Raw genomic sequence first — 26,595 nt, forward strand, 5'->3', positions numbered from 1 at the left:
ACCACAGGTCAAGTACCTCTCAGACACATGCACAGTTGAGAGCCAGTCCTTATGTGACACAGTCTGGACGTACTGTTCAACCTAACCCAAAATGCATTTCAATGATGCCCCCTTTGGCCATGATAGAGCAAACTAAGAGTTCAGAGATGACTCTTTGTCCGTCACAGGGCAGTCAAGGGATTCACAGGGGTTCACTGTAGTCCAAACCGGACAGGAAAACATTTCAGAGACAGCATCGTTGGCTGTGACAAGGCAAACAGAGAGTTCAGGAGTAGGCACCACCACCTTGAGAGGAACTGAAGTGAACACCTCCACCTCGAGAGGTTCTGTCGCAGAAGCCGCCACCTTGGGAGGAGCTGGAGCAAAGTCATAAACTGGAGCGAGCTCTGGTCCAGACTCATAGACTGGAGCGGGCCATGCCCCACTTAGTTTTAAGTGGGACTCAAACCCAGGTCGCCAGCATGGGAGGCGGGCAAGCTAACAAGGATGCTAAAGACTGCATCATCTAGTGTCAGTCGCTAGTGCGCCTCTTTAAATCTTGAAGTCGCTAGTGCGCCTCTTGAGTGAGGTTTACCTAGGGCACAGGTGTCAAACTCAGTTCCTGGAGGGCCGCAGCCCTGCAGAGTTTAGTTCCAACCCTGCTCCAACACACAAACCATGTAGTTTTCAAATAAGCCTGAAGGACATGATTAGCTGGATCAGGTGTGTTTAATTAGGGTTGAATCTAAACTCTGCAGGGCTCCGGCCCTCCAGGAACTGAGTTTGACACCCCTGACCTAGGGTAACCATACGTCTTCTTTTTCTCAGACATGACCTGGCCAGGATTTCTGTATTGCCTAAAATATCCAGGTCTTGGCTTTGTTTTCCTGTTTTCATAATTGCTGAAGGTAATGATCGAGAAGTAGTTTGACCAATAACATGCAGGCATTGATCAACCAATCATGGAGCGTGAGAAGGTGGGATCTACAGAGAACGGTCAAAGCAATGTAAAATATGCATACATATTAGGTGTGTTCGACTGGAAGCAGTGCTATGCAGACCGATCATTGTATGACAAATTTGACACATAGGGAGAGAAACAATTTCAACGAAATTATCATACTCAAACGTTTTAGAATCACTTTTTTTTTTATCCACTCACTGTACAAAAAACATATGTGGTCTTGACATATTTCACATAATCCTGCTATAATCAAACTGTACATTTTAAATTACACGTACTTAGAATAAAAAACATGTAATACCTTTAAACTCATTTCCCATCCTTGTGATCAGAAAACATGCAGTGAAACACTATTTGTTTGTACATTTATGAAGGAGAATGTATATATGTATCAAGCTGTGGGTTAAATGATGTTTTTCAAGATGTACAAGATCATCCATGAGACTCTTGTAGCTTTGTCTGATGAGTGAATGTGTAAATCAGTGCTTTTCCTAAACTGCTTGTATGCAGTAAAAGTCCAAAAGTCCAAATCTTGTAGATTAGGCACTGAAGAAAGTCGTGTTGTGACTGAAACGTTTGCCATTCTAAATGATATTCTATTGATGGACCCTTAAATTAAAATCCAGACATCACTGTTACACCAGAAAATGGGATATAAATAGTGGATACAAAACAGAGACATGGCAGGGAATAAATCTGAACAAAACAAAAAGGTGTGTGAGGGATTGTCCTGTATGAACTCTAACATCAGTTCCAGTAGTTCATGTGATCACCGTTTTTTCGGGACATTTTCATACACAGCATCTATCTTTGATTTCTGCAAGGAAACGCAAACACAATCAAGAATCTGGTGGATATGATAAAAAAAATAGCAGACCAACTTGGAATTCTACATTTCTATGTCTTCACATTTACAACAAAAACGTATGAATGATATTGTATGTTAAAAGCTGAATCTACAAATACTGACTTTTTAAAGAACTACTGCTACTACAGAACAGATGCTAACATGGAACAGCTGGAAGAAATGACATCAATCATCCAGTTTTTCACATGACTTATTAAGGTAAATCATCAAACAGTTTATTTAAGTTCTGGTTTGTCATGACTCTGTAACTAAGAATGACTTTCACACAAAAGCAACAGCAAGAAAATACTTGTTGCAGCTCATCTACAAATCAACCAATGGCCGCTAAAGCTGTATATCACGTCAGACGATCATGAACCGCAGCAGCTGCAGCTTGAGGCCAGACTTCAGCACTGGTAACATGGCTTAATAACTTTGTGTGTGTGTTTTGATAACAGAACAAATTACATATGCACTTTAAAAAATGCTGGGTTAAATATAACCCAGCGCTGGGTTATATTTAACCCAGCATTTTTTAGAGTGTGATTTTAAACAAAACATGTTTTAAATTAGTAGGCCACAGACCAAATTATGGGCTGGCTTTGGTGTAATAGTCAAAAGCCTTCATGTAGCTTAGGCTATAACTACATCAAGAAGTCATAAAAACCTAATTCATGATGGAAATTAGGAAATAAATAGAGAAAGCATCACGTCAGATATAGAAATGGACTTACTGTAAACTAAAAACATGTCATGATGCAACAACGGGAGCAATCTGATTCAACCAAATGAAACATTATGTATTGCCAAATGTATTGCAAACACAAGTAAAAATCAAGTTAGGACATATAACAAAAATATATTTCATTTTATTTATTTATTTTTTGGACTGCACTTTAATTTTCTCCCACTTTGCTCTCTCAAATTCTCAGTTCTTCACTTCCAAATCTAAACATTACACTCAAAGCAGGATTTAACATTTCCATTGGGCCCCTATTTCTCTAGATTGACAGTTCTTTCTAGACAATAAATCGGTGTGGGGTGTGATGTCACTAGTATGCAACATTGGATTCCTGCTCAGTGATCACTTAAACAGAATATGGACAGCTGGCAGATATCATAAATTATAACTAATTTACAAACCCGATTCCAAAAAAGTTGGGACACTGTACAAATAAAAACAGAATACAATGTGGAAGTTTCAAATTTCAATATTTTATTCAGAATACAACATAGATGACATATCAAATGTTTAAACTGAGAACATGTATCATTTTAAGGGAAAAATAAGTTGATTTTAAGTTTCATGGCGTCAACACATCTCAAAAAAGTTGGGACAAGGCCATGTTTACCACTGTGTGGCATCCCCTCTTCTTTTTATAACAGTCTGCAAGTTAAAGACTGTCGTGAATAGCTCATAATATGTGTCTCTAGTTTGAAAACATCTGAACTGTTGTGGATGACTTTCATCATTATACACCACACCACAGTTGTGGCGTATGCCAGTCTTTTACTAGAACCAGCAGCAGAACATATAACTTGGACATAAGTGCATCTGTGACATGATACGTTTATCTTGATTATCATGGAAATCAAGTTTAAATGTATGTTGGGTCCTAGCTGTGTATGTGTCCATTCCTCATAGATGGACACTGCTGTGATTTAGGTGAAAAACGCACAAATAACTCAATGCATATCAAACAATCACGGCCTGCAAGAAAATGCAACGCAATAGTGACCACTGTCGGATCCAACATAGTTACTTACATAGTTTTCCCACAACTTGGCACTGCACAGCCTGTGCATCTTTATCATTTGGTTTCTGTGTACACCTGCGTGTTGGCTTCTCTCGTAAACACTACGTGCGTGAATTGGTGGGCGGGTCTAAACAGGCAGTGACGTCGAAGCAGGTGTTAATCTTCTTCTGCGGAGGCAGCGCTAATCCACACTATTACATCATAGAGTAGAACATTCCACAAGCTGTCATTTTGTTCTGCAGCTGTTAGACTAATAAGAAAGTTTTGAGTTCTGAAACTTACAGGATGTTTTTATTGTACAATGACCTCTTATATGTCAAAAGATCAAGGGAATTTTGGTTTCTCAGTTCATGACCCCTTTAAGAGAGAATCTACCTTTGTTCAACCACAACACTCTTAAAAAGTGCCCGATCAAATAATTTGCCCCGCTGTTCCTGTTCTAAGCATATTGACAAGTTGAGCAAACTACTTTTGGTATAGAGAAAATGTAAAAGACCGCGTTCATGATAGGGAAAACAGATGCGATGAAAGTGAAAGGTGAAAGTGAAAGTCAGATAACATTCTGCCTAAAACATTTTTTTATTAACTAATCCTATGCATTTTATATGCTATTTTTTTTATGTTTTTTTTGTTTTTTTTAGGTCTGCAAAAAGAAAATGGCCCAGCACAATGGAAAAACTGTATGTTAGTATTTTCACTAAGGTGCAGAGTACATGCACTTAGTGTAAATATCATTAACAAATCTTTTGATGTTTTGACGGTTAGGCTCACAGATCAGCCACGTCTGTTCATGGATGGTCCGTGAACCGTGTGATGCTGCAAACTTCAATCAGACTAACTGCAACATAGTCAGTAAGCATCTTACCGTTCTTCCTGTTGGTTTACACAATGCTGAATGAGTTCTGTCTTCCTGTCTTGTCATAACTGCATTAACAATGATCACAGACGTGTTAAAATGACAAAGTGTGCAATCATATTTAGAAATGTATATATGTGATTCAAATGCATTAATTGTAGTTAATATTTGTAGTTTAATAATTGAATTCCAGACCTGTTTTCCTACATTTTTTGCAGATGCAGCACATCACAACTGCAACTACAATCAGAGATCCAGCAGCAGCAGCAGAAATCTGCACTATGTACAATAAAGGTAAACCCTGATCTGTAATGGACAAAATGACTCTGTCAGTCTAACCTCAAACAAGACTGAGGTCTTGATGGTGGTTTATTTTTGTGTCAAAAACCAAAATCAGCTCAGTAATTAATCATTAATAACACCACTGTCATACCTGAGTGAATCTGACAGAGTTGAGTAATGTTGAGATGTGTGGTCTGGTTGCTGATGGGATTGTTGAGCACACAGCTGTAGGTGTTTTTATCCTGATATTCCACCTCCAGAGGTAGAGAGAGACTGATGCTGAGATCAGACACACTGATGCTGGACAATAAACTGTTTCCTTTGTACCAGGAGAGAGTCACATGACTCACATTCACCACTGAACACACCAATGAACAATATGATGATGATGATGAAGATGATGATGAAGAGCATTGTGAAGAGTTACTGCTGATGACAGGAACAGACAGACGAGCTGAAAACATTAGAAGATAAAGAGAAACTTTAACGTGTTCATATTATTTGGAGCACACAATAAATGACGTCTCTACCCACCATAGACAAAAATGTTGAATTTTTTTGTTAAAAGTTTTGCTCCATTTATCAGTAGTTTATAAAGTCCAGCGTGTTCAGTTCTAGTGTTTGTGATGGTCAGAGATCCAGTTTGATGATCCAGCTTTAGTCTGTCTCTGAATCTCCCATCAGGACCATCAAATGTGGAAAAGATTTGTTTGTTTCGGTTGATGTACCCTATGAGGGATGTGTCTGACGCTCCAAATGCCCACACTACTTTGCAGTCTTTGCATTCAGTAATGTCATTGTGTAAAGTGACTGAATCTCCCTCAGTCACTGACACTGACTCGCCAAACACACCTAAAGAACATGAATGTGGACAGATGAAAGCTTTCTTTAGTTTATAAAGCCTGAAATCAGCTGTAGATAAAGTGAACAACATCCAGAACAGCAGCAGATATTTAGTGTACTAAACATCAACATTAAAATCAGTGTGGGAAGTTACACAATTTACATGAAAAAAATGTCACATTTAATTTAATGTGTTAATTCCCAATTCTTTGTAATTTTTCCAAACATTTACTAGACAGTTGTGAGTGAAAGTTATATTTTTTTCATCATAAAATCAGATTTCCTTAATTCACTCTGCATTGACACACTTTTTATCCTGTGAATTTCCATGAATTGATTATGACATGAATCAGTATGATTACTGCTGAAGTATTTTAAAATATATTTCTGAGAACGTGCTGGAGAGTTCTTGCATTTGTAACCCTTGAAATTAATATAATAACAAAAGATGCCTGAGATTTGAAAGTAGCTTAATTTAGGTTTTAATTTATAACTTACCAGTCAGATGGCACCAGCACAAACAGAAGAAAACAATCACGTAAAACATTTCTTCAACAGTTTAGTGAACAGTCTGAACTAAGACTTCACTCAACCTGTTAATTTGGTTTGTGAGTCCTCTCCCAGCAGAGTTTGACCCTCCTAATGCAGACATATATTTAGTAAATGGAGAAAAAAAATACAAAGGTAAAACTCTGTACCATCTCACAGTACTGGTGTTACAGCTTTACTGCTTCTGATTCAAACCGAAAGTGGGCGTGATAGGTTTTATTTGAAATTGTGGTGAAGGGCTTCTTCCTGTCCTGTTGCTGCGTTTTATGATTCTTTACTCTACAGAAACCATGATAAGAAACAGTGTTTGACACAAAGGGGGAGAAATAAAATAAATACAGTGATCATATTTTACCAATATTTAATAAATCAAGCAGGCCATCTCAGTCAAGTGGCAACTAGTGGTGCTTAGCTGATCCATGTCTACCTGTCTGCACATCACTATTAGTTATCCTTCAGCTGCTTTCATTGTGCTGCTCAGGTCCTCTTCCATCCCCAGATTGCCTGACGGACATCTTGACTTGGATGAAACAACATCACCTGCAGCTCAACCAAGCAAAGACAGATCTTCTCATCTTCCCAGTCACTCCAACTGTACAGTAAAATCTCACCATCCAGCCAATAATCCCATTGAGTTTGGTCAGAAATCTTGGAGGAATCTTGGATGACCAGCAGACCTTCAAATACCATTCATGCAGGTTTGCATTGCACAACATCAGAAAGATCGGGCCCTTCCTAAAAGAGCATGCTAAATAACTTTGTCATTTCTAGGCTGGACTTCCGTCATGTGCAATAAAACCTCTACAATTGACCATATGCACAAATACTTCCTGGATTTGGATAAGCCAGCTCAGTCATTTCCGGTCAAATGTACCGTGCCATAAGGGGAGCGCCGTTTGCTCAGTTTCTCTACATAATCCAGTCACAATTTGAAGAAAAGTTTTGTTTGTTTAAGAGGACCAAACATCCACGTATACCGTTTCAGGAATGACGAACGCAAGTGTAAAAATTATGCGAGTGAATCCGCTAAATCATGCCGCGAGTCATTGCTATGATTGACAGTGATAACAAAACATCTGACAAGCAAATGTCAAAAACAGAGCTGTGCATTAAGTGATTCAGACTAAATGTAGAGTAACAAAACTACAACAACAACAAATCTGTGTTGGCTGAATTTATAGTTAAAGACAAAACATTAAAAGATGCAATCATTTTATAATAAATCCAAAAAGCAAGACGTACGTGAAAAAAACAGCTGCAAACAGCTTTCAGAGTTGAAATAGCAGCTGCAACCAATGAGTGATCCTCTGCTGCCATCTCCTGGTTGTAATAGTAATTTCATGTCATTTTCATCTTAAAAGTCTTTGTTTTCCGCCGAGACACATTATTGGCACATTTTTTCATGTCGTCTTCATGAATGAAAAGTGAATCTTTAAAGTGAATTTTACTGCACAGCTGTAGAGTTGAAAAATAATAAAGGCTTTAAAATGTTATAAGATTTTAAAAATGTGTTCATGACTATGAAGGTAAGTTATTGATTATCAAGAATATCATTATGATGTCGTTTAAGAGATACCATCGCTAGCTAGGTTAGCCTAAACAGTTACGACAGTGTTTATTTGTCAGCATTTAAATGTACAGTTATGCGTCTAGGTACTCTCCTGGGATTACCAGGCTCGGCAAATAACATTTTATGTTGTTAAATAACATGAAACTGTATGTTAATGCCGCTGTCATTATTTACGGTGTTGCGATTATTTTGTTTCTCAGTTTCTGATAAGAAAGAGGCAGGAGAGGTTTCTGTGAGAGTCTTTACCTATGTATAGCACATAAAATGAGCTTCACCGTAAGTTTACCAGCTGGCTTATTTTTGTGCGGAAGTTCTAAAGAAAGCTCCGTGCATATGGTCAATTGATTCAACAAAACAATCTTGAAAAATGAACACAGCTGCATGACTGGTCTTCATGAGCCCAAGGAAGCCCACGTCACACCTCTCTTGTTTTCTCTGCATTGACTACCGGTTGTGGTTTGCATCAAGTTCATGCTTGCTTGCTGACAGAATAGCCTGCACCCTTCTACCTTTGCTAGATCTTATAAGTCTACATCCCCTTCAGATGCCTGAGGTTGGTAGGTGAGCGACACTTCGTGGTACCTTCACAGAGAGGCACAAAATCACTTTCCAGAACCTTCTCATTCTCTGTTCCTTGCTGGTGTAATAATCTTCCCAGCCCTATCCGGAACATGAATCCCTATTTTATTTTATTCCCCCCCCCACACTGTGGAAATCAATTGGGACCAGCAACTGTTTGATTACCCACATTCTTCAAAAAAAATTGAGTTTGAGTAAGTGATGACAGAATTTTCAGTTTTGGGTGAACTATCCCTTTAACTGCATCCTGCTGAAAAAAAATCTTCCTTGATGCTTTCACTATTACTCATGCTTGTTGTATTCCTCTTTTTGGCAGTTACTTTGGATAAAAACATCTTCTAAATGAATCCTCAGCACTTCCTCCCATCCACAGCCTGGATTTGTCCTTAAGATATTTTGCCTTTAAATTCAGGTTGTCATTTGTGTGGTTTGATGTCTTACATTCATTTAGGAATGGATGGAGTGTCCTGACTTTATTGTAAATGAATAATAGTAATAATATTGTATGCATGCAATGAGAAGTGTTGGAAAACTGTCTGCTGCAGTAAGGGACCGTGTGAAATTTCCACCAACTGTGCAAAATAATAATAATAAAAATTACATTATAACAATGAGCCATATTCGGACTAATATTCTGATTAATTTGGATATCTCACCATCACAATCATCAGAGCCACTGAGGGGTCATGAACTGAGAAACCAAAATTCCCTTGATCTTTTTACATATACGAAAGTGAAAGTGACGTGACATGTGGCCAAGTATGGTGACCCATACTCGGAATTAGTGCTCTGCATTTAACCCATCCAAGTGTACACACACAACAGTGAACACACACCCGGAGCAGTGGGCAGCCATTTTTGCTTTTTCATCCAGTGCATTTTCATAACTGCGCATCAGTAAGAACTCAGTCCTTTGTTCCCTTCATTTTACAGTGGATTCGTTTGCAAACAAGGCACAATTCGACCAGGTTTTTCAGAAAGACTGAAACTAAAAGACAATGCTGTGCCGGGTATATTAGATCCAACAGTAATGTCACAACACAGAAGTGTGAGTAACTGTTTTTATTACCTGATCACAATTGCTTTGTCTCTTCTTACAGATCATTTGATATCTACTGAGTATTTATGCGTTTTTAACCTAAATCATAGCAGCGTCCATCTCTGAAGGACATAGGCTGTCAAACATACACGCGTTAGCCAGTCATAGCAGTTGGTGTTCTACAATCTGCCAAGCCTATTCAAACAGAGCTTTCTGATGAGGGGGGTTAAAAACAGAACAGAAAATAGCCTATTACTTCTAAATTATGATGTTTTTGATGTAAAAATTATAAATGGACATCATAACTGGACCTCACAGAACAGTACAAAATAAAAAACAGGTGGTTCATGATCGCTTTAATGCCACTGGTGATTGTAATTTAATTTTTCAGTCAGCCTACATTTTCTTTTGAAGAATGTTATACTACAGTTTTGGGTTTTAAATCAACCAAATAAATGAAAAAATGAGCTTTGACTCTCAAAATCGCCACAATTAGGCCTACCTTCAAATGTTTGCTTTGTGATCACAGTCAAGTAAGGTGTCTTATTTGTGCCCAACTTGAAACAATTTTCTCATTGCGTTTAATAGAACATTATGAATTTTACACACATAATATTGCATAAAAATGCATTAGTCAATTTTCCTGTGAACGCAGCACTTTCCAGTTGAGCAAACATTGTTGTGATGCTGTTTAAAGCTGCTGCTGCTGCTGCTTAAAGTCCACTAGATAGGGCTATTTATCAGTTCAATCAAAGAACCGATGTTGCATATTAAAGGTAGCGGCAGCCCATCAGTAAAATCGATTATCAGTCATAGGATATATGGGCAATATACGTGTAAGAGTGTAAATGTATACCTGGTGAAGGATGTGTGTATTATGTGCACCGATGTTGTTGTTGGTGTAAATGTGTGTATATTTGTATTGGTGGAAATATGTGTGTATTATGTGTAGCCTCTTACAGCTTTTAGTGCAGTCTGTGAAAACAAATTTCCTCTGAGGACAATAAAGAATGAATCTGAATCTGAATCCATCAGTCAGTCTGTTAGGCTTAATGATGACTGTCTGCCTTTATTGTTCATGATTTACATCTATCTCCAACATGTGCTGGGTGTAGCTTTTGTTGAAATGCTGTGTTGGCTGCGGTTGTTGTGATAGCGCACAATGAAGGGTGGATCGATGTTTAATGTATAATGAATGTTAGGTAAAGTTTCATATGATAAACTAAAAGTTGGACATTTTAGTTGAGTTTCTGGATGCTGTGCTAATGGTGAACTAATACATTAAAACAAAATTCACAATAACACCAAAAGGTACAAAAAATAGCGAAAAAACAAAACCTGGTAGAGAATAAGTGAGAATAAACCCCACAATTGTAAGACACTGTCCTGTATGAGCTCTGGCATCAGTGTCAGTAGATACAGTATTTGTTCATCGTTTTTTGGGGACATTTTCATACACGGCTTCTGTCTTTGATTTCTGCAAAGAAACATACACTCAATCAGGAATCTTGCTGATGCGACAGGCAATAGCAGTTAAGCATTAATAATCTCTGAATAACCTTATTTTCTTATAACAAGACCTTAGTCATTCTTCAAAAAATAATTTACTTAAATACGACTTTTAAAATTCCAGACCATAACTGAACATATTTTTCCATATTTTGTTTCAAAGGTCTTGGTTCATTGAGAAAGGTTTATTTTTTTCTTTCTGTGTTTTTTTTTATGTGCAACGCATACTCTGCTAATAGCATATACTGACTGTTTTTTATACTGCTACTGCAGAACAGATGCTAACATGACATCAAACATCACATTTATGTTTTATCACAAGTTCTGAAGGTTTCTCACGACAGAGCATGGGTGAGAATGATTGTCTTTCACAAAAAAGCAACAACAAAGATACTTGTTAGGCCTACAGCACGTCTACAAATCAACCAATAAAGCTAAAGCTGCATTTGACCACAGATGATCATAAACCCCCGAGCAGCTCCAGCTCAAGACCAGTCTTCCTCAAACAGTTATGTTCACGATTTCTGATTTCCTTAACGTAGGCTATACTGCGTGAGGGTGGCTGTGACTGGATGCTTTTTTGTTTATGCACTTTAGTTTTTGTTATCACTTCCGTGTAAATCTTCAGGAATAAACGACTGTTCAAAGGACCTTGAACGTTGCTCTTCGTTTGGTGTGCAGATTTTTTGTCTTTGACTGGATGATGACAGGTGTCGATGATCATTCTCAAGTGACCAGCACTGCTGATCTTGTATCAGTTAGTGGTTAGCAGTCAAGAAACGGGACAAGGGAGGTCACGTACGGGACACATAAATTAGGCCTAAGCCCAAAACACGGGACGTCCCGGCTAATACGGGACAGTTGGCAACCCTAGCAAACACTCTAATAAATACATCTTCCATGTATGCAGACGCCAAATAGACGTCTCCGTGATGTACTTTAGCTATCAGGCTACGTTGTTGTTTACCAATAAATCCACAACTGGCTCAAAAAGTGCCAGGTCAAATGTAAACACATTGTTTCAGCACCCATATTCTAAGCAGATTTACATGTTGAGAAAACTATTCTTTGTGGTAAATAAAAAGATCAAAGAAAGCGATTGGTGCTCCTCGTCGCGTCTGAAGGAACCCCTTACTTTTCTCTAACACGTAAACACGCATGTAGCCTATACCGTTTATGGTTGATAAAATAGCCTATTATTTTGTCACACACTCTTAAAAATAAAAGTGCTTCAAATGGTTCTTCACAGCAATGCCATAGAAGAACCATTTTTGGTTCCACAAAGAACCATTCAGTCAAACCCGGTTGTTTCAGCGCCCATATTCTAAGCAGATTTACATGTTGAGAAAACTATTCTTTGTGGTAAATAAAAAGATAAAAGAAAGCGATTGGTGCTCCTCGTCGCGTCTGAAGGAACCCCTTACTTTTCTCTAACACGCATGTAAGCTATACCGTTTATGGTTGATAAAATAGCCTATTATTTTGTCACACACTCTTAAAAATAAAGGTGCTTCAAATGGTTCTTCACAGCAATGCCATAGAAGAACCATTTTTGGTTCCACAAAGAACCATTCAGTCAAAGGTTCTTTAAAGAACCATCTCTTTCTTACCTTTTTGTAATCTGAAGAACCTTCTTTCGCCACAAAGAACCTTTTGTGAAACAGAAAGGTTCTTCAGATGTTAAAGCTTCTTTATGGAACCATTTAGACAAAAAGGTTCTTCTATGGCATCGTGAAGCACCTTTCTTTTTAAGAGTGCATGTATGACTAAAATTTAAAAAAGCAGAATACTGACGGTCATTATTCATTTTTAAAGTTTGAAAATATGCAATGAATGTAAAATGTGACTGAGGCTGTCAGATAGCCTAATATTTAGCCTAAAATGTTGGCTGAACTAACCCTTTAGTATATAATAATAATTTATCAATGTTAATATTTTACTGTTTGCTGAAAAAACGAATACATTTGATACATTCAAAAAACATTTTCTGTTATTGAATTTCGTTTTGTGCTTGGCTTTTTTTTTTTAGGTCTGCAAAATGAAAATAGCTTTGCAAAATGGAAAAACTGTTTACACAGAGATGCAAACAGCACATACATTTAAATAGCACAGAAAATGTCTTAACTTTCCTTTTGATCTTCTCCATAGCCGATACATACGTTTTTACTGATGACGGTTGGGCCGATAGATCAGCCACATCTGTCCACTGACCATCTGATGCTGCAAACTTCAATCAGACTAACTGACTGCAACACAGTCATGAATGATCTTACCGTTTTTTGTGATTTTGGTTTGCACAAAGCTGAATCGGCTCGGTCTTCCTCCTGTGTCTGAACTGCATTAACAATAATCACAGGTGTGTTAAAACAACGTTTTCAATCTCATAATAAAAGATCAATATTTTTATAGATTAATTGCTAGCTCTCCTGACCCTTTTTTCTACATTTCTTGCAGATACAGCACGTCACGACTGAAACTACAATCAACAGAGATCCAGCAGCGGCAGCGGCGAAGATCAGTACTATCAGAGATACAGAGTCTGGAGGATCTGAAGGAGAGTAAAAGAGAATATTCACTTACTATAATGTAAGTAAATGTGTTGGTCTGATAGGTCTGCAAAATGAAAATAGCTTTGCAAAATGGAAAAACTGTTTACACAGAGATGCAAACAGCACATACATTTAAATAGCACAGAAAATGTCTTAACTTTCCTTTTGATCTGCTCCATATATAAGTTTTTACTGATGACGGTTGGGCCGATAGAGCAGCCACATTTATCCACTGACCATCTGATGCTGCAAACTTCAATCAGCAAGCTTCAATCAGACTAACTGACTGCAACACAGTCATGAATGATCTTACCGTTTTTTGTGATTTTGGTTTGCACAAAGCTGAATCGGCTCGGTCTTCCTCTTGTGTCTGAACTGCATTAACAATAATCACAGGTGTGTTAAAACAACGTTTTCAATCTCATAATAAAAGATCAATATTTTTATAGATTAATTGCTAGCTCTCCTGACCCTTTTTTCTACATTTCTTGCAGATACAGCACGTCACGACTGAAACTACAATCAACAGAGATCCAGCAGCGGCAGCGGCGAAGATCAGTACTATCAGAGATACAGAGTCTGGAGGATCTGAAGGAGAGTAAAAGAGAATATTCACTTACTATAATGTAAGTAAATGTGTTGGTCTGATCAACAACAAAAGACAGCTGAGTTAAGTAAATAAATGCTACTATCACCACAGATGTAGGCCTACCTTCGCATATGTGACAGAGTATGTTGATGTCCAGATGTGTGGTCTGGTTGCTGATGGGATTGTTGAGCACACAGCTGTAGCTGTTGTTATCCTGATATTCCACCTAGCGGCGAAGATCAGTACTATCAGAGATACAGAGTCTGGAGGATCTGAAGGAGAGTAAAAGAGAATATTCACTTACTTTAATGCAAGTAAATGTGTTGGTCTGATCAACAACAAAAGACAGCTGAGTTAAGTAAATAAATGCTACTATCACCACAGATGTAGGCCTACCTTCGCATATGTGACAGAGTATGTTGATATCCAGATGTGTGGTCTGGTTGCTGATGGGATTGTTGAGCACACAGCTGTAGCTGTTGTTATCCTGATATTCCACCTCCAGAGGTAGAGAGAGACTGATGCTGAGATTAGACACACTGATGCTGGACAATAAACTGTTTCCTTTGTACCAGGAGAGAGTCACATGACCCACATTCACCACTGAACACACCAATGAACAATTCTGCTGTGATGAAGATGATGATGATGATGATAAACAGTCTCTGCTGATGACAGGAACAGGCAGACGAGCTGGGGGAAAAATTAGAGAATAAATCTAATCAGCAATCTTATTTTTAATTCAATGTTTGGCGTTAAATGTTTTCAAATGAAATGTTTACTCCTTTTATAATGTAAATTAGTAACAAATAACCTTTTTACTCACCACAGACAGAAACACTGAATATTTTTGATGACCACTTGACTCCACTTATCTGTACTTCATAGAGTCCCGCGTGTTTAGTTGTGATGTTTGTGATGGCCAGAGATCCAGTTTGATTGTCCAGCTTCAGTCTGTCTCTAAATCTCCCACTGAACACACCAATGAACAATTCTGCTGTGATGAAGATGATGATGATGATGATAAACAGTCTCTGCTGATGACAGGAACAGGCAGACGAGCTGGGGGAAAAATTAGAGAATAAATCTAATCAGCAATCTTATTTTTAATTCAATGTTTGGCGTTAAATGTTTTCAAATGAAATGTTTACTCCTTTTATAATGTAAATTAGTAACAAATAACCTTTTTACTCACCACAGACAGAAACACTGAATATTTTTGATGACCACTTGACTCCACTTATCTGTACTTCATAGAGTCCAGCATGTTGAGTTGTGATGTTTGTGATGATCAGAGATCCAGTTTGATTGTCCAGCTTCAGTCTGTTTCTGAATCTCTCATCAGTATCATTATATGTGGAGACAATTTGCTTATTTTTCTTCATTTTAGCTATGAAAGACTTTCCAGCTCCATATTTCCACAGTATGGTGTCACCATCACATACTTCAACATTAGTTTTTAAAGTGACAGAATCTCCCTCCATCACTGACACTAAATCACCAAACACACCTGGAGAATATAAAAAGATTTTACACAGACTAAAGCTTCTGAAGATTTACAAAGCCTGAAATCCGCTTCATTCACATGTGAAGTTGAGAACAACAGAAACAAAAAACCAAATGTAAAATATCTACGGTCTTTCAAAACAGCTATTGTAAACTGCTGTTACCATAATAGAGAGACTGTTGCAGCAGCGCTATTTAATAGATTAATATACATAATGCACAAATATGTACATATTTTTTTCAGACCCAGATGTGTCACATTAGTATTAGATTTTTCTCTTAGTCTTACTTATTTAAATGTTCTTTCTGTTCTCGTGTTATAAATGTATATGTGTGTATTATGTACCTAGAGCTCCTGAAAAACCACAATCCACAATGTAACATCCTAACTCTTCAAAGTGTAGATGACAATCAATGTTTAAAGTTTAAAAGATTTTTGACATTATTTGTACCAGTTTGCTAACGTTCATATTCTGAGTTAAACTGAAAGCAGCTGCGGTTTGTGTTCTTGAGAAATGTGTTTGATCTGTTGGGTGGACAAACATCTTGTAGCCCATTCAGATGTGTGTTCAGTTTTGTGGGTGAAGGGCGTCTTCCTGTCCAACTACTATGAACAGACTCTTTAATCTATGTAAAAAAGACACGATGAGAAAGTGTGTCTGACACAAAGGGAGAGAAACAGTACAAAATAGTCATATTCATAAGTTTAGAATCTCTTTTTTAAAATGTACACTGTACAGAAACACTGGCTTCTAATTTAATGCCCACCGCACACCAGCTTATTGGTGGAGAAGAGACAGAGTGATGAAGCCAATTGTACTGTTTCTCTCCCTTTGTGTCAGACACACTTTCTCATCGTGTCTTTTTTACATAGATTAAAGAGTCTGTTCATAGTAGTTGGACAGGAAGACGCCCTTCACCCACAAAACTGAACACACATCTGAATGGGCTACAAGATGTTTGTCCACCCAACAGATCAAACACATTTCTCAAGAACACAAACCGCAGCTGCTTTCAGTTTCACTCAGAATATGAACGTTAGCAAACTGGTAAGTTTGCTAACGTTCATATTCTGAGTGAAACTGAAAGCAGCTGCGGTTTGTGTTCTTGAGAAATGTGTTTGATCTGTTGGGTGGACAAACATCTTGTAGCCCATTCAGATGTGTGTTCAGTTTTGTGGGTGAAGGGCTTCTTCCTGTCCAACTACTATGAACAGACTCTTTAATCTATGTAAAAAAGACATGATGAGAAAGTGTGTCTGACACAAAGGGAGAGAAACAGTACAAAATAGTCATATTCACAAGTTTAGAATCTCTTTTTAAAAATGTACACTGCACAGAAACACTGGCTTCTAATTTAATGCCCACCGCACACCAGCTTATTGGCGGAGAAGAGACAGAGTGATGAAGCCAATCAGCAGATATGAGGCTTGCTAGGAGGACCTGATGGGCAGAGGCCAATGGCCAAATCTGGCCAGGATGCCGAGGTCACACCTATACTCTTTTCGAAAGACATCCTGGGATTTTTAATGAGCACAGAGAGTCAGGACCTCGGTTTAACATCCCTGTCACTACACTGGGGCATTAGGACCCACACAGACCACAGAGTGAGCACCCCTTGCTGGCCTCACTAGCACCTCTTCCAACAGCAGCCTAGTTTTCCCAGGAGGTCTCCCATCCAGGTACTGACAGGCTCAACCCTGCTTAGCTTCAGTGGGCAACCAGGCGAGAGCTGCTGTAGCTGGCCAAGTGCGCTATTTAATCAAAGTAAACAGAAATATCTGTTCATCCTTCATAATGCGGTCACTATTTACATAACATTCTGTATGTAAACACTTGCATTACCAAGACAATGACTGACGCCACGTTTGTGTTACAAGCTCTGTTATCAGCTCCACAGTGGAAAATGTAACCATATCTGTGCTAACTGGCCTGCATCGGCATGGAATGGAATGGTTAAGCAACAAGAACAGTTTGGCCCAATGGTGGAAAAGCGGCTGTTGTGTGCGTGCAGTTTTGAGTGCGCTCGGACCATATCTGTCCTTGTGTGTTGTGTAGCACGCGGCTCGTATTTCTCATTGGCTGCATACTTTCATGTTATGTGTTGTCATTTTCAGTGTAGCATGTGGAATGTGTTTTCATTGGCTGCATGTTCTTGTGCCATGTTTTGTGCACATGGCTTTTGATTTGTTTGTTTCTGTATGCCATGTGCTTCTGTTTATCTTAACCTCGCCCTTCTTTTGACCTTATTACTGGTTCATTTTCACCTGTCCTTCCTCGTTACCCTCGTTGTTTGCACTCTTATTTATTCTCTTTGTGTTTGCAGTCCTGTGTGAGTTTGTTGTTAAATGCTCTAGTGTGTTGCTTTGTCCTGGGGCCCATTTCAGAAAGGAGGTTAAGTGAAAACTCGGAGTATGTTAACCCTGAAATGAGGGAAACTCTGGGTTTTCCGTTTCAGAATGGGAGGTATGTCAAACCCGAGAAAGCAGGGTAAGTCAAGCTCGTTTCTGAAAGAGAGGTAACTTATACTCAGTCAGTTACCATGGTAACTTAGTCTGTGAACCTAACCTAAGTGCAAATTTACAGTAGCTCTGCCCTCCAATGTCACACAAGGTTAAATACGACATGCGAGAATAACAGCTTCAGTGGTGGAGGCAGTAACACGTTGGGCACAGAGAACTAGCTTGTAACGCGATTGACTGGATTCGAGTCCGGCTTTTGCCGAGCTCGCTCTTCTCACTTTTCCCATCACATATCACTTTAGAATTTATTTTCAATAAACATGAAGAAAATGTTCTAAAAGTGGAGATGCCTAATGAGTGTTTAATAATGATAAAATTATTTATACTTTTTATAAATATAATCATTTACATGTTATTATTGCATCCCGTTTATGTACAACAATACTTGGGTGCAAATAGTATGTATCCGCCAGTATAAATGGCATCTAATTATTATTTACACTTATTGCAAAGAACTGCTACTTTTACATGGTAAATAGAATATATCACTATTTTCACTATAGTGTAAATAGCATCTAGAGCTATTTGCACTTAGCCTACTGTAAATAGGATCTATCGCTAAGAAAGTATGCTAATTCCACTTTAGTGTAAATAGCCGCTGCCGTATTTTTCTTCACCAGCTTATTGGCGGAGAAGAGACAGAGTGATGAAGCCAATCAGCAGATATGAGGCTTGCTAGGAGGACCTGATGGGCAGAGGCCAATGGCCAAATCTGGCCAGGATGCCGAGGTCACACCTATACTCTTTTCGAAAGACATCCTGGGATTTTTAATGAGCACAGAGAGTCAGGACCTCGGTTTAACATCCCTGTCACTACACTGGGGCATTAGGACCCACACAGACCACAGAGTGAGCACCCCTTGCTGGCCTCACTAGCACCTCTTCCAACAGCAGCCTAGTTTTCCCAGGAGGTCTCCCATCCAGGTACTGACAGGATCAACCCTGCTTAGCTTCAGTGGGCAACCAGTCTTGGGCTGCAGGGTGATATGGCTGTGGTATGTGGTCACAGAAATATCTGTTCATCCTTCATAATGCGGTCACTATTTACATAACATTCTGTATGTAAACACTTGCATTACCAAGACAATGACTGATGCCACGTTTGTGTTACAAGCTCTGTTATCAACTCCACAGTGGAAAACTTAACCATATCTGTGCTAACTGGCCTGCATCGGCATGGAATGGAACGGTTAAGCAACAAGAACAGTTTGGCCCAATGGTGGAAAAGCGGCTGTTGTGTGCGTGCAGTTTTGAGTGCGCTCGGACCATATCTGTCCTTGTGTGTTGTGTAGCACGCGGCTCGTATTTCTCATTGGCTGCATACTTTCATGTTATGTGTTGTCATTTTCAGTGTAGCATGTGGAATGTGTTTTCATTGGCTGCATGTTCTTGTGCCATGTTTTGTGCACATGGCTTTTGATTTGTTTATTTCTGTATGCCATGTGCTTCTGTTTATCTTAACCTCGCCCTTCTTTTGACCTTATTACTGGTTCATTTTCACCTGTCCTTCCTCGTTACCCTCGTTGTTTGCACTCTTATTTATTCTCTTTGTGTTTGCAGTCCTGTGTGAGTTTGTTGTTAAATGCTCTAGTGTGTTGCTTTGTCCTGGGGCCCATTTCAGAAAGGAGGTTAAGTGAAAACTCGGAGTATGTTAACCCTGAAATGAGGGAAACTCTGGGTTTTCCGTTTCAGAATGGGAGGTATGTCAAACCCGAGAAAGCAGGGTAAGTCAAGCTCGTTTCTGAAAGAGAGGTAACTTATACTCAGTCAGTTACCATGGTAACTTAGTCTGTGAACCTAACCTAAGTGCAAATTTACAGTAGCTCTGCCCTCCAATGTCACACAAGGTTAAATACGACATGCGAGAATAACAGCTTCAGTGGTGGAGGCAGTAACACGTTGGGCACAGAGAACTAGCTTGTAACGCGATTGACTGGATTCGAGTCCGGCTTTTGCCGAGCTCGCTCTTCTCACTTTTCCCATCACATATCACTTTAGAATTTATTTTCAATAAACATGAAGAAAATGTTCTAAAAGTGGAGATGCCTAATGAGTGTTTAATAATGATAAAATTATTTATACTTTTTATAAATATAATCATTTACATGTTATTATTGCATCCCGTTTATGTACAACAATACTTGGGTGCAAATAGTATGTATCCGCCAGTATAAATGGCATCTAATTATTATTTACACTTATTGCAAAGAACTGCTACTTTTACATGGTAAATAGAATATATCACTATTTTCACTATATTGTAACTAGAGCTATTTGCACTTAGCCTACTGTAAATAGGATCTATCGCTAAGAAAGTATGCTAATTCCACTTAGTGTAAATAACCGCTGCCGTATTTTTCTTACCCTATTGGCACATCATTTGTAAAATAAGAAAAATGCACTTAAATTAGTATTATTATTATTATTATTATTATTATATCTTTTTTTTGCCCGTGGGATACCATGAAAATTAATAGCCTATTAGTTCAATAACCTACCTTTCTGCCAGTTTTCACCTGTGATATTATAACAGTGATACGAATTAAACTTGTATTGAGTCTTAAGTAGGCAGATGTCTTTTTGGTGGGAGCTGTTGCCATAGTGAATCGTAATATCGGAGCTCCATTGATCATGGCTTTTCATAGTCATGGTGCACGTGCTAAACTCAGAGTTTCAGTCGATTGAACTAACTCAATTCAGCTGTTCTGAAACCGAAAACTCAGAGTTTCCCATCTCAGAGTAAGTCAACTCAGATTAATAAGGTGAATTCAGGTAACATGGGCCAGTTTCTTTCTTTTTTTTCTTCTTTATTACTTCTCTGGATTTTAGAGCCAAAATATAATACTTTCAGTTGAATTCAGGTCATGTAATGTCAGTTCTAATAAATACTTCGAGATTTTTTTTTTACTTTGAGAACGGCTATTTCAGTCATGCAAGTACAGGTCCTCTCTTATTGAAAGGGCAAACATAAAATTATCCAAAGCTGTTCAAAAAGCTTAAGATACATTCTCATAAATTGTTTCTTATGCTCAAATAGCATTAAAAAGCATATTTTTTCAGGCTAGACCCACAAATGCGCATGTGCTGTGAGCACAAAACCAAACTGAACATGTGTGTGTGTGAGCAGTAATTTCATCTTTCATGTGTTTTAATCTGCTGTAATGCAAAATTTCCACAATAGATACTTGATGAAAATGATAGCTTGAAAGTTTATTTAATTGTGCTTGGTTTATTTATTTATTAAGAATTAAGCTATTCTCAATGGGTGAAAACATTCCTCATTTTTCATTTTTGTAATTTAACATACTTTTTGTAAGGTAGTTGTCTGACTGTTAAATGGCTAGAAGTATAAGAATGTTGTGTGAATTGTGTATAAACTACATTTCATTGTTTCGCTGTAAAATGTATCATTGCTGATTTTAAAATGGTTTTATATATTTATTCAGTGCTTAATTTTAGTATATGGAAGAACAATGTAAAAAGTCAAAAACGTCTGCCACCTCACAAGTACCAGGTTTACTGAGGTTCAGCGTCTGAGTCAAACTGAATGCTATTGTTTATTTTATTCCATAGAAATGTGGTTTGATCTGTTGGGTGGACAAGCAGCTTGTGTTTGAATATATGGACATTTAGTTCATGTCTGTTTAGTTTGTAGGTGAAGGGTTTCTATCTGTCCTGCTACTGTGAACAGCTTTTTAAATCTCTTCAATAAAACAAAACACAATGAGAAACTGTTTCTGACATTGGAGAAATTTTCAAGTATATATATATATATATAGGCAGGCTATATATATTGCCAGGCCCACTTATGGCGCCAACACTGTTTCTGTGTGTGGAGGACTTCCTGGTACTATTTTGCCATCATATATGTATGCTCATACAATGAGCAGGTTTAGCCCAGCATACAGCATTGTTTTAGATGTTTTCAATGGAGCAAAGCGCAGAGCAAAGTGCGCAAGAGCATCTGAACAGTAGCAAAGCAGGAAGAAAGAAAGAACATTTACAGACACTTCACATTTAATGGTATTTGTTATTTTGGCAGCACTTTATTTTACAGCCCTGTTCTTCATGTATATATTATGTATACTTATTATAGGCCATTACAGTGACTGACCCTGAACTCTACCCCTAAACCAACATTCTTGGGTAAGCACACTGCAATTACACTGTAAAATAAAATGTAATCATTAATTGCATTTAATAGATTACTACACCTTCAATAAACCACTTTCAATCGACCTGTAAAGCTGTTTTATGCATGATTTAGAGACAGCAGGCGTCACCAGCGTGTGGCGTTTGGAGCGAATCGAAACTGCAATTGGATCAATTGATTCAAAGCTTCGAAAAGGTCCGTTTCGCACTACGGGAGTCCATAAATGCCATAGACCAGGCAAGTTCGGTCCTAGAGAGCCGCAGTCCTGCAGAGTTCAGCTCATTATTTCATATTTATAATTGTGTTAATATTTAAAAAAATGTATTAATTAGATGTGCATCACCTTTATTCATCAAAACGTACAATCTAGTAATAAATTAATAGTCTATTCATAAATTAATAGTTTCATTGCTATTATGAAGTCCTTAATAGCAATAAAGGAATCTTCACACTACATGCATCAATAATTAATTTTTCGTCCTGCAGAGTTGATTCTTTTATCAGTTATCAGTTTTTTTTATATCAGTTAATTATTGTTGATTTTATCCAAATTGTGAAGTTCCAAGAAATTAATGCTTAATATCTTGAATAGTCATAGTTATTTAGTTATATTGTCATTGTTTTGTTTTGTTTTTAAATATATATTTTTGGCATGTTTGCCTTTATTTTATACAGGACAGTACAAAGAGCGGACAGGAAGCAAAGTGAGAGAGATCGTCAGCAAGACCACGAGCCGGGACTTGACTCGGGTCTCCCAAAGTGTATTGTGTCAGAGCGCTGCTCATGAGGCTATTGGCTCTGACATTGTTTTTTATCGCAGAAAAAAGATCCTTCAAACAGCTGTTCATTTGTGTTTCAGGTGTTCCTGCTGCCGAACGAGATGAAATGCAGAGAAAGCCATTGAAGGAGGGGGAATCTGTCACTTTCGATCCTGGTGACATAAAAAACACAGATGATGTGATAACATGGTATTTTAATGACATTGCCATAGCTGAAATCACTAGAGATCCCAATGGAACCTGTACAGATGTTCAGTGTAATGAAGGTACTGAGAGATTCAGAGAGAGACTGGAGCTGGATCATCAGTCTAGATCTCTGACCATCACAAACATCACAATCACAGACTCTGGAGTTTATAAACTTAAGATCAGCAGCAGAAGCTTTATCATCCACCGGCACCGCAGCATCAGTATCATCAGTCAAAATAACTTCAGTGTTACTGGTGAGTGTAATTGAGTTATTCCCTTGATCAAGTTCAGATAGTTTAATGATTTTTATGTGTTCATTGAGGCCTGTTTGACAAAGAGAGCTCTCATTATTAATATATAATTGAGAAACTCTTCACCATGGTATGCATGTTGAATGACATATTTGTCATAAAGTGATTACCATAAACAATGCCTATAATCAGTCAGAATTGTAATGCTGCTTTAGGTGGTATTCTTAAAACAAAACAAACAATGCCACCATTTATCAGTTGACTCATCATCATCCTGTAAATCATACATAACTCAACTGATGACTACAGTAGAAAGGTGTAATCAATTAAAAGTCAATCTCCTGTAATAATATCTGTCTTTATCATTTCAGATCGGAGTGTGCTTTTATTTGTCATCATAGGAATATGTGTTCCTGTTCTGCTGGTGCTTGCAGGTTTAATTGGTAAGACTTTCTCTCTGTGTGTGTGTGTGTGTGTGTGTTTACTTTTGTGTTTTCTTTGTGTTTGATATGGTTTCACTCAGTCATCATTATAAAAACACCAATATAATTGACTTTTTAAGATATTTAAGACAATTTAAGATTTCATGCCCACTGGATCATCTTGTAAAGAGCAAGCACTGAAAACCCCTGAAGCCTTGTGACGTTTACCTGGATTTAGCTAACCCTGGAATGTAGGTTCACGGGGTAAGTTGAAATGGTTACTAATGCACCTTGAAACTAACCTGGTTTTTGGAACCAAAATTTGAGGTTAACCGTTTGCTCTGAGTTTGTGTTCCCTGCTTCCACCAGCTAGACCAGCACCAAACCAGTTTGAGGCAGCAGGCATTCATGTTGCTGTAAAATGGTCTTTGCATCATTTATTTATTTTTTGTATAAAATTTAAGCCTGGGTGAATCAAAGTTCACATTTGTAATTTATAAGGGGGTAGCAATACTCAATTATTAAATATTCCTGTGCTTTGTACAGTCACAAAAACTTCCACACACTGCATTTCATTTCAGTTTAAGGGAAAAATCTAAATAGTGGTGGAAAATTAATTAAAAAGACAAACAGTCAGGACTATATAAGCACATTTGTTGTACAAGAATGAGACAAGCCAAAATTGAAAAAGGTTGCATGCTGTGTTTGTCAAATAAGTGATGTTTACACTGCAGTGATGCAAATAAGAAAGTTAATGTGGGTTTATGAATTTCAAAACCTGATAACCAAGTATTATCTCCTAACCCAGTGAGGATTCTGTCTTCAGTGTCTTATCTCTTATGTCTAGAATTACCTGGGGTTAATATATTATTTATATGAAAATCCCTAATGCATTTCTGTATTTGTTTTATGCAACTATCAGGAAAAACAAAAGTCTTGTGTTTTTGTAACTGATACATCAGTTCTGTGAATCTGTTTTCTTTCTTACAGGACAACGGCGTAGAAGACTTAAAAGTGGTATTCCCATAAACAATCCATCAGCTGTGTTTTAATTGCACAGAGGTATACAAAGCACAATTTGCAGTATATATAATTCTGTTGCAACCATTTAGTTCTTTTTTTTAAACACTGTTTGGTGTAACGTGATGCAATCTTTATCTTCATACTTGCAGCACAACGATAACTTGCAATATATTTGTGCATCATGGCTAGACCCTGAATGTGTGGATTGTTCCGCTGATCCACTAATGAAAGAGAGAGAAATAAATGTATTCTTTTTCTCAACAGAGTGCCGATTCCACAAGTCACCCCATGAAGCATTATACTTCATACTACATCTTCATCTTCTTTTGTTTAATTGCGCTATACATTCTTAGTGTGGGCAGGTGTACAGTCATGTTTAATTTGACCTTTCAATGTCTTTTATTCTTTCTTTTTATTACTGTGTACAAGAGTTATATTGTTTTTCAAAATATTTAAATTATATATAATATATTGTATAAGATTATATATAGCCATTTTGCTTTCACATACGTTGTAAGATGAGATGTATCAAATATGAATTTTATTTATGGAATTTCCCTCTGTGTTTGTTGCTGATCTCAGATCAGATTGTATCGTTTTAATTTATCCCGATTAAACACAGCTTTTGGATCCTGTTTCAGACTAATTCACCATCACAGTCAGTGTTTACACCTATGTTATTAAATATAAAAGTTTAACAGAAAGAGCTTAACTAATAGATACAAGAAAATAGGCTTTGTTTAAAAAAGAAAAACCTATCAGAGATGAGGTCTTGTTGTGCCCATGGTATCATATCGAGGGGGTCAGGGGTTTGTCTGGTTAGCATGGCCTCTTTACTTTCTGCTGGCAAAAAGCATATTTCTCAACTGATTTCCTTCCATATGTATTTGTTTTTGTAATTAGATTTTGGTTAAATGAAAAATGTTAAGTTATCAGTGTTGTGACTTTAACTTATTTTCCTGCCACAGCTATTTATACTTCTGCAAGCTTGCACTAAACTACATTACTAGGGTCGCAACTAGTGGTTACTTTAATAATGATCAAAACTGAAGAATAATAGAACAATTAATGGACTATTTGGGTGATTTTTGCAACAATAGTTAGTCCTTAACTGACTATCCTAACTCTTGGGCCAAAATTGTCCAGTTATAAACAATGTTTATAGTTTATTCATATTAGTCTACATAAATCCTTCATGTATTTGTACTGACTTTACATGTAATCTCTTGTGCTTTTGGTGCACTGTCAAAACTTGTTTTCAGTAGGCTTACATACTTGTGTGAAGCCTTAGTGTTGTGGTACACTTCCTGTTCTTAATATCCATTTTCTGAGGAAAAACGAATTGTGATTCGTGAAAATGAGCTGATATGGTGCAAAAGATAAGCAAGAGTAACATAAATTGCCCAGTGTTTGCTTAATGCGCGGCACTGAAAACGACTCTTTCAAAAGCACGATGAGGTTAGCAAAACAACACGTCCATCACTCATAAAAATGCATAAATACCCCACCCATTTTAATTAAAGGGGTCATATGATGCAATTTAATTGTTTCCTTTATCTTTGGAGTGTTACAAGCTCTTGGTGCATAAAGAAGATCTGTAAATTTGCAAAGACTAAAGTCTCAAATCCAAAGATAATGCCATTTAAGACACAAACCAATATTTTTTTACTCTGCAGGACAGTGACCCCTAGGCACTTGACACCCCTGCATTAAACCTTCAACTTAACATTTTAGGATTTGAACTTTATTTAAGCGAAATAACTACAAATTTGCAAAAGCTAATTTTGTAAAAGCTTCGTGTATTTATATTGGAGGTAAAGGCTATTCTTGGAAATTCCT

The 26,595-nt window shown here is 37.6% G+C and overlaps 2 protein-coding genes across 2 annotated transcripts in view; both read right to left on the minus strand.

Moving 5' to 3' along the window:
- Nucleotides 1-6,935, minus strand: part of LOC107567316 (uncharacterized) — a 41,188-nt gene extending 34,253 nt beyond the window's left edge. Inside the window, exons 1-3 of the mRNA XM_016252979.1 lie at nucleotides 6,905-6,935; nucleotides 5,220-5,537; nucleotides 5,116-5,139 (exon numbers count right to left, since the gene is read on the minus strand). Of these exons, the coding sequence (XP_016108465.1) occupies nucleotides 5,116-5,139; nucleotides 5,220-5,537; nucleotides 6,905-6,935 (373 nt within the window). The remainder of the gene's footprint in view (nucleotides 1-5,115; nucleotides 5,140-5,219; nucleotides 5,538-6,904) is intronic.
- A 6,256-nt stretch (nucleotides 6,936-13,191) lies between these two features.
- Nucleotides 13,192-15,662, minus strand: LOC107567317 (SLAM family member 9-like). The gene is made up of 5 exons (XM_016252980.1): nucleotides 15,108-15,662; nucleotides 14,309-14,605; nucleotides 14,139-14,184; nucleotides 13,637-13,698; nucleotides 13,192-13,322 (listed from the first exon to the last, which is right to left on the minus strand). Exons 1-5 carry the CDS (start codon nucleotides 15,394-15,396, stop codon nucleotides 13,192-13,194), a joined length of 825 nt encoding a protein of 274 aa, XP_016108466.1. The 5' UTR covers nucleotides 15,397-15,662.
- Between the last annotated feature and the right edge of the window lie 10,933 nt (nucleotides 15,663-26,595).

Source organism: Sinocyclocheilus grahami, unplaced genomic scaffold (genome assembly GCF_001515645.1).
Source record: "Sinocyclocheilus grahami isolate Dianchi unplaced genomic scaffold, SAMN03320097.WGS_v1.1 scaffold1147.1, whole genome shotgun sequence".
NCBI lineage: Eukaryota > Metazoa > Chordata > Actinopteri > Cypriniformes > Cyprinidae > Sinocyclocheilus > Sinocyclocheilus grahami.

What these genes read in the sequence shown, in the direction of transcription:
- LOC107567317 (XM_016252980.1), bottom strand. Translation starts at nt 15,396, where the DNA reads ATGGAGGGAGATTCTGTCACTTTAAAAACTAATGTTGAAGTATGTGAT. An exon ending in GTACTGATCTTCGCCGCTAG is followed by an intron (nt 13,699 to 14,138) that starts GTGGAATATCAG and finishes TTGTTAATGCAG; the next exon opens with TTCAGACACAAGAGGAAGAC. An exon ending in AACCAAAATCACAAAAAACG is followed by an intron (nt 13,323 to 13,636) that starts GTAAGATCATTC and finishes ACTCTCCTTCAG; the next exon opens with ATCCTCCAGACTCTGTATCT.